Raw genomic sequence first — 14,199 nt, 5'->3', positions numbered from 1 at the left:
TGCTCCGCATGCAATGAATGTGCACGGACCCAGCAGAAGGAATCTATGATGTCACATGAGATACCAGCACGTCCATGGCAAACGGTGAGCATGGATATCTTACTCATATGCCGGCAAAGACTTTCTTATCCTTGTAGACCATTACTCAGATTACTGGGAAATCGACCAGCTGCCAGATCTATCAGCCAACACACTCATCACGTGCTGCAAAGCCCAGTTTGCGCATTATTGCTTGTGAGCAATGTGGTGTATGAAACACTAATATTGTTCTAAACTGTTTAAGTAGATAACTGGAAAGTGCACACGGCAGACTTATGAAAGTAACGTAGTATATTTATTCTTACACTGTAACAACCTAGCTATCCCGAGTAGAGCGGAGTACCAAGAGAACGCGCTGGTGGCGATTCTGCCTTATATACTCTTCAGGAACAACCAATAGCTGACCTCCACCTCATTCAGCACCAATCACATTTGAATGTGCCCATTCAAAACCAACCAACCCACACTGGTTAATATTCTGTGTTGGGAACACCACAAGCAATTCAGGAGGTTTGCAGAGAGCTGGGGTTTTACCCATGTCACATCCTCACCCCAACATCCAAAATCGAATGGTAAGGCTGAGTCGGCCGTGAGAATAGTAAAGTTTCTCTGCAAGCGAGCAAAACTGGATGGTACAGATGCATGAATGGCCATCCTCCACTGGTGCAACTCACCCACAGAGGGCTTAGACGGCAGCCCAGCCCAACGCTTAATGTCACGTAGGCTCAAAACTTCTCTGCCAGTCGCGGACAGCTTGCTTCTACCACATGTAGTGGTCGGAGTGACAGAGAAGTTGCGTTGGAAACGGTGGATGGCAAAATCAACCTTCGACAGATCTGCCAGGGACCTCCCAGCGCTGGATGTGGGAGATCATATATAGACCCTTTTATGACCTACATCACGCATAGTAGGTACGACTGTACCTCCACCATTTTTTGCTGCCAAAATGTGCGCGCATACAAAATCACATGATCACTGTTTACCAACTGTAAAAGGGTCTATAAGAATGAGGCCTCTACCTGGTGATCGCACGGGACGATGGCCTCTGGGACAGTGCCTCCAGAAAGTCGCCCCTCATTCATTCGTGGTGGATGTTGACGGCACACTACAGACGCAACCGTGTAGATAGATCTGCGTGTAGCAGAGCACTCAGCCCAAACATAGCACTTGGGAATGCCTGAGCAAAGCAGTCCTGAACAGGGACATGTCACCGGAAAGACCGCCTCAGCCGATACAAGGAATGTCTCAGGTCAGGGTGAACCAAGTGAGGGGGTACCTCCTCCCACACCAAGTGCACCAGCGCAAGGACGGTGCTCGACACCGGGAAAACCCAGTTGCACAACAGGCCAGGCTGTCTACTCACGCAGTGGCCGCCTGTCATGGCCACCACAAAGACTGAACTTGTGACTTTGAGGTGGCATTGAGAGAACATGGGCACTAGGGTGTAGGTGGATCGCTGCCCTTATAAAAGCCCACTCACACACGCACGCACACACATACATATTTACAGTACATACACAAAGAAACTGTTCACAAAAGACTGTTGGACTGCTCCGTGTTCATTGTTTAAAAAAAAACAAACGTGACTGTGGAGACAATGCATTATGTAATGCTATGCCATTATGCTAAATGTGTAAGTTCAAAGTTCAAGTTCAAAGTTTATTCACAGAATTGCCTTGCCTTGTCAATTATTACAGTGTGAAATGCAATATAATTGGCAGGGTGTTTATATGCACCTCGGAGAAGTTGGAGGAAATAGTTATATTACACGCATTTGGTCACATTTATGTTCCAAAGCTAAAGGAAAGGAGATGTTACAGGCATGTTAAGTGTGTTAACCAGGTTGCCATGACGATTTATCCGGTATGTGGGGAATTCTGGGTTGTTTCAATAAAAAACGTTGAGCTGAAACACCATCTCTTCTCTCAACAGACCAGACCAAGCCGGGGGTAACACAGGGATTCGAACCAGCAATCCGCTGGCCCTGTGTTGGTAGACTACGGAATAGACCGCTACGCTACCCGGACGCCCCTCATTGAGACATTTTGAATGCTAAGAATGTTTACACTTGAAGTGCTATAAGAGTTATGGTTATGCAATATGTAATGATGTTTATGTTAACAATACATATGGGTGACCTGTTGGTGTCAGTATGCAGATGATATGTGTAGACAGAAAGTAAGAAGAAGATAATGCGGGTAAACCGGAACCGAGGGGGAGAATAAAGCAGGTAACCGAGCTCGCAAGAAGTTCCAAACACTCGGTCTCTGTTAATATAAAAAACAAGAACATTACACAACCTTTTGCCCTTGTCAGCCAGGTGCTAAACGTTTAAGCTATTTCACAATTAGCAGGCAACTGTGGTTTATGCAGACACATGGCGATATGTACACCTTTCTTTTGTTTACGTCTTTTCCACCCCTTTACGGCTCATTTAACAGGTTTTTGGCACTGCGCGACATTAACCTTTCAAAATAAGAGCGTCGTCCTTACTATATAAACTAATGACATAATTAATGACTTAAACTTACGAAAACATTTACCAACGAGTAAACATGAACTGTAATAGATACTGGGAGTATGCTGAGCTACATTAAATGTCATTTACACCCACATTGACTTGAATTACACGTGCATTCATTACAACTACCGATGGTCCTGGCAGGAGGGAGTCGCTGATTCAGCCAGATGCCGTCGGAAGGAAAACTGTGATTGGTCCATTTCCCCGTTTTATTAACCCGCTGTTCGCCAACACATATTAGTCCACGTTTATAATGATTATCTAGAAATTATTGCAATTATTTCAACGAATAAAATGATTAAAAATATTTATCAGCATACAAAAATTCTTTCAATATTTTTTTCTTAGCCCTTCACTGAATACCTCGAAGTCCCAGAGGGGTCCCTTCTGCTCTTAGTAGACTGGAAAACTATACTGGATGAAGGCGGATATAATCTTTAATATACCAGTCCAGGCAAGAAAAGATAATAATTAGATATAATTGGGCATAAATAAAGTTGTCCTCCTATAAGGAGGGTGGAGGTGGGCTTAAAACTAAAGAAATTATAGTCAAGTCAATTTTATTTGTATAGCCCAATATCACAAATTTGCCTCAAGGGGCTTTACAGCAACACAACATCCTGTCCTTAAACCTTCGCATCAGATAGGAACAACCCCCTAGAAAAGAAAAAAAAATAGGAAGAAACCTCAGGGAGAGCAACAGAGGCTTATGTATTAATTATTGTGGTTTTAGCTTTAGATAGAAACATAAAACAGTGTACGTTATTGTTTACAGTCCCAAAGAACACTCATAATAGTTGTTGACCAACCAACATCTCTTATTGCCCCCCCCTAATCAAAGCAGTCTAGATCCGGGACTGAAGGGCAACGTTGTGTCAGTGCCATTGCATACCTTTGCTGTCATATAACCACTCCCATTTCGGTATACTTTGACAAAAAATTTTTTTGACAATGTTGCCAGTGCACTTTGAAAATCAGCAAACGATTGCTATATGTTTGTTATATCACGCGATATTGCAACGTAGCCTAATACGCATGGTGCATCATTTTATAGCACGAGTATTGGTCCTTTCATCGCGCCCTTAGCGTGTTGATCCATTTTGAGATGGCGTAAAATGAGGACAGATACAGCTCCGGGCAGCATCCTACCAAATCGACCCTTCGCTTTGCGCAGCTGCGTGTCCCGCTGTTCGAGGGATGCGGCTGCAGCACGAGGGTACCACTCGCCGTGTCCACGCCGATCGCTGTCCACAAGGCTGCTGCTGCTGCTGCTTACGAGTGAGACCTTCGATCGAGGGTAAAAACAAAACAAAACAAAAACAAAAACCGGAACGAATTACAAAAGGGAGACGCGTCGGAGACCGCCGATGACAGAGGAAACTAAACAGCCGAGAGGCGAAGCGAGACGGGAGATCGCAGAGAGCAGAGGAAGGGGTGAGGTCTCGTTTGTCACGTTTTAAAAAGCTTGGCAGGCTGTCAGTGTGGAGGCTGGGAGGCGGTCATGGTGGGACGGGGGCTGTGGGTGTGCAAGCCCCGGTTTGGCAAGCGAGGCAGCAGGTTTGGCGTTTTGCCTTTGCTCTGTGCGGCGATAGTGACCGCTGCTCTGTTCTCTCTGCTCTTTGTGGACTCCATTGAATCGTGGGTCACCTCTATGAGTATGAACGCAGCGGTGGAAGCGCATGCTGGGATCATTCCTCCACAGAGTGTACCTCCCACCAGACCGGAGGAGTTCTTACTCATGCCCAGCCCTCTCGTTTGCCAACGCGCCAAGCCTTATCTCATCACCATGGTCACCTCCGCTCCTGCCAACCAGCGAGCGCGTCAGGCCATCAGGGACACCTGGGGTGGCGAGGACAGGGTCAAGGGCCTCCGGGTCATGACACTGTTCATGGTGGGCGTGGCGTCGGACCCGGGACTGGCCAAGCTGTTGATAGAGGAAGCCCGTGAGAGGGGAGACCTGATCCAGGGTCGTTTTGTAGACACCTATTCCAACCTGACTCTGAAGACCCTGTCCATGCTGGGCTGGGCCCGCCGGTTCTGCCCTCAGGCCCACTTCATGGCCAAAGTGGATGACGATGTCCTATTCAACCCAAGTTCTCTCCTGCACTTCCTTAATAGGAGCCGTAACCCCTACGAACAAGGTGACCTGTACCTTGGCCGCGTGCATCTCCGCGTGGCTCCCGACCGTGACCCGGAGAGTAAGCACTATCTCCCCGCTGGAGCTTACCCGCCCTCTGTCTTTCCAGACTACTGCAGCGGCACAGCCTACGTCCTCTCCCGCTCTGCTCTGCTTAAAATATCTCTTGCTGCCGCTGCCTCACCTCTGTCCACACCCCTGCCCCCTGAGGATGTATTTGTTGGTCTGTGTGCCCGTACTGCCGGGGTGCTACCCTCGCATTGTCCACTGTTCTCCGGTGGACCGGCTGTGCCGTACGGACGCTGCTGCTATCAGGCAATGGTGTCCATCCATCACATTTCACCCAGGGATATGTTACGCTACTGGGCTGACGTCCACTCCTCTGCTCCCTGCTCCTGGCTTGGCCTCCGTGCTTCTTTAGGGGTCTGCAAAGTCAGGGCCATGCTTGGGTTGGCCCTGGGGCTGGAACTGGGGTTGTGAGGGTGTGTATAATGTGAAGCAAGAAGAGAAGGCTGGGCCGCACTTCAATACTGTCCATAGCATAGGCGCTCCCCTGGCTGTGAGGCAACACTGTGTGCACTAAGAAAATGTAATTTTATTTTTATAGCTTGATTTTTTTGTAAACACTCGAATGTATTTATGCTTATTTTATTACACGTTTTGCCAAAAGAAATAACCTGTCGGTGGAGGAGGTAGGATGAAACTATGAAGACTGTTACAGTATGCCACATTACTACCACAATGACAACAACTGTAGATACAGCATATTTAAAAGAACAAAAACAAGCAAATACACAACATTTGCATGCTGGTAGTGCACATGGTGAAAAGGAGCAGCTTATTATAAGGATCAATGCAATAAGGAGCAAATCTTTACGTTGACACAGCTTGAAAGCTATACGTAGTCTCCTGCCACCGTAACGCCACCATAAGAGCATGACGTCCCCCAAAAGGGGAGATTATAATGGGATAAATAGGCACACCCACCGGGGGGCATATGCCTCACTGACGTTTAAACCAGCCGGGATTTATTAACCAAACCTTTCCTTTTGTTCCACGTTGAATAACCGGTCTCTTATTTGTCTCTATTATAACATCTTTGTAGCCTTTTAATAGAACCAGCCAACAAAACAGTAGATATTTATAAAAAAAAATATTTTTACCACATGTGGAATATTAAGCAAGACAGCAGTGTATTGGACAGGATTCCTCATTCTGTAAGATAGGATACAACGTGTGCCAGCCATTGTTAGCCAGGCCTTTTTTTGGGGGGGGGGGGGGCTGGTAAGAGTGGGATGTCTTTTTGGCCGGTGTGTTGTGTTTTTAACCTGGCGGCATCAAACTTATGTAACTGTGGTGCAAGATAAGTGGAGCGGCCGTGATAGGTTTGCATTGGTCTGTCTGGAAGGATTTCGCTCTTTCTCTTTCTCTCTCTCTCTCTCTCTCTCTCTCTCTCTCTCTCTCTCTCTCTCTCTCTCTCTCTCTCTCTCTCTCTCTCTCTCTCTCTCGGAAAATGAAGGAAGCTGACGTTGATTAAAGCCTCGGGAGAGCTTCTGCGTTTCCCATCGCTGCCATGAACGAGCAGCACTGACTCTTGGTGTGTGTTGTACACTCAGGAAAACTGTATGAATGGAAGACCATCACCAATAAACCCCTCCGCGTCTTTAAACGCTTCCCACTTGTCTTTTAAGTTGTTGTTTATGCGCTTACTTCCCTCCCCCGCCTCCTCCTCCTTGCATTTTGGCACTTTTTATCTGCCCTCTTTGTGCCCATAATAGCCCCACAGACAAGGATGTGTGACGTACGTCATTGCAGATAAACAGATGTTGCAACTCGAGCATGTTATAAACGTCTTGTCTGCACATGTTTAGTATTATGCAAATGTGCACAGGTGTAGTCTAAATCCTACACGCGCCCGATGGGAGCAGTGGCCTAATGCATAAAGTAGGTCAATTACATCATTAACAGCTGAGAACGACGCGGAAACGTTTCTTTTTTCTTTTTCTTTTTTTTTTTGCTTCCAAAAGAGTTGCGCAACAAAACGTGTGCCGCTGGTAAGCAACTTCCTGGCTAGTCTGTCACTTACCCTTCTTCATAATGGATAAAGAAATGTATTTTGTAGAAAAGTCACATTTATTGGTATAGCCCTAAATCACAGCGAAGTCCAAGAGGGGCTTTATTACAAACACAAACACCGCACAATACCCACTATCATGAGACTCTCCGTTCAGTGGAGGAAATCCTTCATAGAATATGAAGGGGGGGAAAAGCAATACAAGAGGGATCCCTTTTCCAGGATGCACAGCCATGCGATAAGAGTGCTGAGTGGACAAAGTAGACGAGCCATAATAGATTTACAATACCCACCCACTGCGTTTACATTTAAGCTGCGTTTACATGCGCAATATTTCCGCAACCCGACCGGAAATCCTTCTGATTCACTACGCGGACGCTGGATAAAGTGATCCGGTAAGGTGTGGGTTTACGAAACAAGACACACAAACAAGCGTGCACTCGCATACTCACAAACAGCAGCAACAGAAGGTGTCAGACATCACCAGTAGGGGAGACCGGGGATGGTTGTAACCAATGAAGGCCTTTCACACATGCAGCGTCCACACTTCCTGCATGGGGGTCATGTGTGAATGGCAGCAGGGACCGATATTCAGAGAAATATGCACTGCCCAATTTCCCACCTCAAGACCACGTATCATTCCAGGGAAAACTATTCACACTCCTCTGTGAATAGTAGTACACATGGCCCTAGTAGATATAGGTCATGCCCATATTTGCATATGAAACTGGCCGTTGGTTTCGGTCGTTGCACTGATAAGGGCGGGGTTACCTGCAGCCAGCTGAAGAGGTCACTCTGATGAGTGATGACGCGTATCTGTTACAGATGAGTTGATTCAAATTTCTTTGACTCAAAAAAAAATAAATTCTTTGACTCCGCCGATGACGTATTTGAATCCGCGCCGATGACGTATTTGAATCCGCGACGGTTGCCTTTGCGTCGCGGGTGAATTGACAACTGCGATACAAGTTTTCTTTTTTTTTCTTCCAAGAACGACTAAAAACTGGACAGATTCAGAAATAAGGGAGCTCCTGTCAGGCCGCGCCATCTCGTTTAAAAGCTCAATCATACCAAAGGGCTTTTAAATCGAGTTTGTCTTTTTGTATTATTCTAATTTTCATTTATTTTTTTTGAGATTTTTTTTTATCTCATTGTCTTTTATCTATGTTTCTTGATTTCATTGCGTATTTTCTGTTTTTATATCTGTGAAGTACTACACAAAAACCCTCATTTATTATTATTATTGTAAACTACTAATAAGACACGTTAATCCCTCGTTAACGGGTCTGATCCTTTAGCCGAGCGGTTAGCGATGTCGCCTTGTGGTGTAGTACGCCCGTATCGAATCCCGCACCGGGCAAAAAAACAACCGGTTACATTATTATCTGCTGAACTGTCCCTTGCCCCATCTATTCTGGCATTGCCATGGCATGTGTGAAAATATGCAAAAAGGAAATGAAATGTCCCTGAACCCAGCTGCATGTGTGAATAGTGAAACTCACTAGCGGTGCTATGGTATTACGTAAGGGCACAAGTGGGTATCTGTTATTTCATGTGACTACAGTGACAAACAAGTGTGGCAAGTAGCACAAGGCCATATAACCAGGACATAACGTCAGTAGAAGATAAACTAGTTTATGCCCAAAAAGTATGATAAGTGACATTCCATCATGTAAGTGTAAGCATTATTACGCAGAAAACAGTAGTAGCAGTAGTTGTAGCATATCAAGACAACCATTAGACTGTCAAAGGGCGATGACTGAAGACATCCTAACGTCATCCTTGCATCGATAGAGAGGCTCCTGCTCTGCCAACATGTCCTGATCAACAATGTCCCTGATTAACAGCAGGACATTGACTGTAAATGGTATAAAGACAGGGAGGCTTTTGTCTGATTTTCAGTCACTCTGCAGACCTGACTCAGACTTTGTTGATTCGTCAATAAAAGTCTTATTCTGAAGGATCCTGTCTCATTTACTTTTTTTGTTGTTGCAATTTCTCTGTATCACTGGCCACCACAGTGCCTGAGAGGTTATCCCAGGAGCTATGTGTGAAAAGCACTATACATAAAAGCTGAATTGGCCGCTTCGGCCCGTTGCTACGATACGTCAACGTCGCCGCCATATTGGACCGGGCAAGACTGCAAACGAACACAAGCAACTGCGCTTTTTCTGGATAAAAAAACAAACACAATGACGTTTACATTTCTCAACCGACTTCAATGAGTAGTTTTTAGATTCAAAGGTTTATAATCTATGTGGAGTACGAAAAAAAAAGTTTTGGCTCCAAAGAGGCGTGTGTATTGTAAAAACTCAGGTTTTCCAGGCATGGATCTGGCTTATTTTTCTTGATTAGTACTGAAAGAGAGGCCCCTATGTAACATGTAATGGACATGAAACAGGCTTTTTTTTTGGACATTGTGAAAAAGGGCTCCTACGTCCCCGTCATTTGAGCTTTTCTTGTGCTCAGAACTCAGGTCATTTTGAAACACTGCAAAAAGAAAAAAAATTGAAATGGTGCATCCTACGGAGCCCCTAAGGGGACATGGGCGATTTTTTTGTTTGTTAACTATCTCGTGTATCTCGTGCATCTTTAAGTACTGATAATTATTATTATTCAGCCATCATTGACCATCACTGCAAAAAAATGAACAAAATCAGCAAATACAAATCAAATAGTTAGACACTGCAGTCAGTCTGCTTTCTATATTTTCATAGCAGTGAAAGGATAAAGATATACTCCAGACAATTACAGAGACAATTACAAGATAAAATAAGATAAACCTTTATTGATCCCCAGAGGGACAATTCGAGTGTTAGAGCGGTATAACATTGTAACGTGCATGGATAAGAAGACACGCTGGCCGCTGGCTAGTGGGTCTGACCCTTTAGTCGAGCGGTTAGCGATGCCTCCTGCGGTGCGGGCGATACGGGTTCGCTTCCCGGCCGCGGCAGATCCTGCGGTTGCGTTGTCCCCCGAATTCGCTACATTGGTGTCAGAAGTGGGATGGAGCGACCGTAAGGCCATCGGAAGCGTATGAGCCCTGAGGTGTGAAGGAGCTGATATGCTTAAGCGCGGGGACGCGCTTCCCGAAGGAGGGGGGTATTGTAACGTACATGGATAAGAAGACACGCTGGCCGCTGGCTGGCGGGTCTGACCCATTAGTCGAGCGGTTAGCGATGCCTCCTGCGGTGCGGGCGATACGGGTTCGCTTCCCGGCCGCGGCAGATCCTGTGGTTGCGTTGTCCCCCAAATTCGCTACAATATTTACATGAAATGGTGAAAAATAGTAAAAATATTGCAGAGTATAAATAGTATGGAATATAATAGTAATATAGTAAGGTGAGTGAGATGTAGTGGTAGTACAACAATGTAGTAGTACAATAGTAGTACACTAATAAAAGTATCACAGTTAACACGAAGTATTTTTTTTAACATTTTTGTTTAGTGCTGATACAGTTGAAATTTGACTTATGTGACTTGCATTAGATTGGAGAGGAGTCCCAGGCCAGATTGGACATGTGTACATGTCCAATCTGGCCTGGGAACGCCTTGAGATCCCCCAGGAGGAGCTGGAGGGCGTTGCTGGGGAGAGGGACGTCTGGAGGGCCCTACTTAGCTTGCTGCCACCGCGACCCGACCCCGGAGAAGTGGCTGAAGATGAGAGATGAGAGATGAGAGACAAGAGAGAGGAGTCTCTTAGGTAAAATGTGAGGCATTTCATCTATGCTAATTTCAAACCACCATGCTGCTACCGCTAGCTGAACAAGGGCTGGCAGGGGTGGGTGTGGGGGGTAGGTGTAACACCTTTTAAAAAAGTGTCACAACTGACAACATTTTCTCTATCCTACTGTTTCTGCATGCCAAAACAGTCAGTGAGAAAAAAAACAAACTGATATGGCTGTGCCTGCACACCGAAAAATAAAGGGGAATTCATGCATTTATTACCTCTCGTTTGGATTGTTGTAATTCATTGTATGTTGGTGTGATTCAGTCGTCGCTTCCTCGCATACAGCTTGTACAAAATGCAGCTGCTCGCCTTCTGACAGGAAATAAAACGACATGATCGCATAACCCCTGTGCTGGCCCCCTTTCATCCGCTTCCTGTCTGTTTTAGGATCCAGCTTCAGATTGCATTACTTGTTTTTAAGTCTTTAAATGGGCTGGCACCACTTTATTTATCCGAGCTAATACCTAATCATACTCTTGTCAGAGCACTCATGTCGACAAACCAGATGCTCCTACATGTTCCCAGATCCAGGCTTAAGAATAGGGGCGACAGAGCCTCTGCAGTGGCTGCTGCTGCCCCTGATCTCTGGAACTCACCAGTACACATGAGATCTGCTCACACCCTAGAGACTTTTAAATCTCTGTTAAAGACCCACCTCCTCTAGCTGGCTTTCAATTCAAGTTGAGCTCGACACCGTGATTTTATTGTGCAAATATACTTTTACTCTTATGTCTTATTGCTTATATTTTATATTCTTTATTTTATTATGTTTTCTTTATAAATATTTTATATTCATATGTGTCACCTATTTTATATTGTATTTTAAGCTTGTGCAGCACTTTGGTTCAACTGCGGTTGTTTTAAATGTGCTCCATAAATAAACTTAACTTGACATATTGAAATGTGCATCAGATGAGTTGAGGCAGGGGAAGGTCCGTCGCCATCACAGCAGTCAAAACGCCCTCAGTGCGCAGCAAGAGGATGTGATGGCTGGTTACCAGACTGAAGCAGCAGACTTGTAGTATTTTGGATTTACTCAGGGGTCGAAGCCAGAGCGCAGGCAAAAGACGGGCAATCAACTTTGACCAGGGGCATCAACAACCGGTAGGCATAATCATACAACCATGTGCGCGCTCATATCAGACACGTAGCCACAATTATAAAAGTACAAACAATACCACTCATAAATAGCACAGAGTGCAAAGCAGAGGAGACATTTTCCCAAGGTGTTTAAATGGATTTATCTTATTTTTTAACATTTATTTCTGATTTTCCCCCCAATCGATCCCTATTTTAGTTCAAACCCCCTCCCCCCCATGCATTCGCCAACTGCATTTCTTCGGCCTCCCCACTTTCGTGACAAGGCGAATCCAGGCCGAACTACTGCTTTTTCCGACACACCCAGAGACGCATTCATGTGACGAACACAAGCCGACTCCACCCCCCTCCCGATAGCGTTGCCAATTATTGCTGCTCCATCGAGTCCGGCCATAGTCGGATCTGACGAGACCGGGGCACGAACCCGGTTCCCAGTGGGTAACTGCATCGACACAAAGCCGATGCTTAGACCGCTACACCACCGCGGACCCCTGAAGTGAATTTATGAACTCACCGCTAGAACAACTGGAGTCTAAATTTTGGACATCGCAGATTTAGTTTTGTTTATCACCAAGAAAATGTCGACATTAGTGCCGCCCAACTAACGTCTGTACGTAACTATAAGTTCAACCTTGTAGAATGGCTGGTCAGACAGTGCGGATATGGTAGTTGTTTTTAATTGGCTAAAAGCAAACTATCACTGTTTCGTGCTTTATTTTGCATTACAGTTTTAAATCTTCCATTACCGAATTGTATGACTTAATTTGACTTACAGTTGTAAAAGTATTTCAGTTTTGTTTTTTGTTTTTTTTTGGTCAGGGAGAGAATTCAGCTGATGGAGCACAGTGACCTTATTGGACGGGCCTGGACCCCAAGGCCTGCCCACAACACAGACGCTGTACTCACTCCATGTCAGCATCTGACAGGTGCAGATTAGCGTGTTAGACCTAAATAGGAATTGGTTACTAGTGTATTGACTATTTATGTAGGTACTGTGGCGACACTAGGGCCACACTAGGGGCTATGCCTCTCACCCAGCAGGACTGTGAACTTGGGGGCGGGTTGTACGTTCCCGGGCTTGCTGGTGCAGGGTTGTTCCTGCTGTAGTTTTGGTTTTTGGAGTTGAGGAATAAACATCAAACTCGCCTTCGTCTGCTGTGTTTTTCCTCATCCTGCCACATTGGATCACGTCGGGGTCACCAATGTGGCAATGTGGAAAGTGAGAGGATGCCTGAGGAGTGGAGAAGAAGCATACTGGTACCGATTTTCAAGAACGAGGGTGATGTGCAGAACTGTAGCAACTACAGAGGTATAAAGTTGATCAGCCACAGCATGAAGATTTGGGAAAGAGTAATAGAAGCTAGGTTAAGAGGAGAGGTGATGATTAGCGAGCAGCAGTATGGTTTCATGCCACGAAAGAGCACCACAGATGTGATGTTTGCTTTGAGAATGTTGATTGAGAAGTATAGAGAAGGCCAGAAAGAGTTGCATTGTGTCTTTGTAGATTTAGAGAAAGCATACAACAGGGTGCCGAGAGAGGAGGTGTAGTATTGTATGAGGAAGTCAGGAGTTGCAGAGAAGTATGTAGGAGTGGTGCAGGATACGTATGAGGGAAGTGTGACAATGGTGAGGTGTGCAGTTGGAATGACAGATGGGTTCAAGGTGGAGGTGGGATTACATCAAGGATCAGCTCTGAGCCCTTTCTTGTTTGCAAGACGGACAAGATAAGGCAGGAGTCTCCATGGACGATGATGTTCGCGGATGACATTGTGATCTGTAGCGAGAGTAGGGTGCAGGTTGAGGAGAGCCTGGAGAGGTGGAGGTATGCACTGGAGAGTAGAGGAATGAAAGTCAGTAGGATCAAGACAGAATACCTATGCGTGAATGAGAGGGAGGACAGTGGAATGGTCAGGATGCAAGGAGTGGAGGTGACAAAGGTATTTGAGTTTAAATACTTGAGGTCAACTGTCCAAAGTAACGGGGAGTGCAGTAGAGAGGTGAAGAAGAGAGTGCAGGCAGGGTGGAGTGGGTGGAGAAGAGTGTCAGGAGTGATTTGCGACAGAAGGGTACCAGCAAGAGTTAAAGGGAAGGTTTACAAGATGGTCGTGAGACCAGCTATGTTATATGGTTTGGAGACAGTGGCACTGATGAAAAGACAGGAGGCGGAGCTGGAGGTGGCAGAGTTGAAGATGCTAAGATTTTCACTGGGAGTGACGAAGGAGGACAGGATTAGGAACGAGTATATTAGAGGGACCGCTCAGGTTGGACGGTTTGGAGACAAAGCAAGAGAGGCAAGATTGAGATGGCTTGGACATGTGTGGAGGAGAGATGCTGGGTATATTGGGAGAAGGATACTGAATATGGAGCTGCCAGGGAAGAGGAAAAGAGGAAGGCCAAAGAGGAGGTTTATGGATGTGGTGAGGGAGGACATGCAGGTGGCTGGTGTGACAGAGGAGGACGCAGAGGACAGGAAGAAATGGAAACGGATGATCCGCTGTGGCGACCCCTAACGGGAGCAGCCGAAAGTAGTAGTAGTAGTAGTAGTCGTGTCTGACAGCGTGCAAAACAAGTTTCCGTCGACACGTTTTCATCTCAACATG

The 14,199-nt window shown here is 45.8% G+C and overlaps 1 protein-coding gene across 1 annotated transcript; it reads left to right on the top strand.

Moving 5' to 3' along the window:
- The first annotated feature begins 3,962 nt into the window (after positions 1 to 3,962).
- On the top strand, positions 3,963 to 5,951 carry b3galt4 (UDP-Gal:betaGlcNAc beta 1,3-galactosyltransferase, polypeptide 4). Its single transcript, XM_056275156.1, has one exon. It carries the CDS (start codon positions 4,062 to 4,064, stop codon positions 5,175 to 5,177), a length of 1,116 nt encoding a protein of 371 aa, XP_056131131.1. The 5' UTR covers positions 3,963 to 4,061; the 3' UTR covers positions 5,178 to 5,951.
- Positions 5,952 to 14,199: the final 8,248 nt, after the last annotated feature.

This window comes from Lampris incognitus, chromosome 2 (assembly GCF_029633865.1).
Source record: "Lampris incognitus isolate fLamInc1 chromosome 2, fLamInc1.hap2, whole genome shotgun sequence".
In the NCBI taxonomy this organism is placed as follows: Eukaryota; Metazoa; Chordata; class Actinopteri; order Lampriformes; family Lampridae; genus Lampris; species Lampris incognitus.
This window is presented reverse-complemented; position numbering and strand designations above follow the sequence as displayed.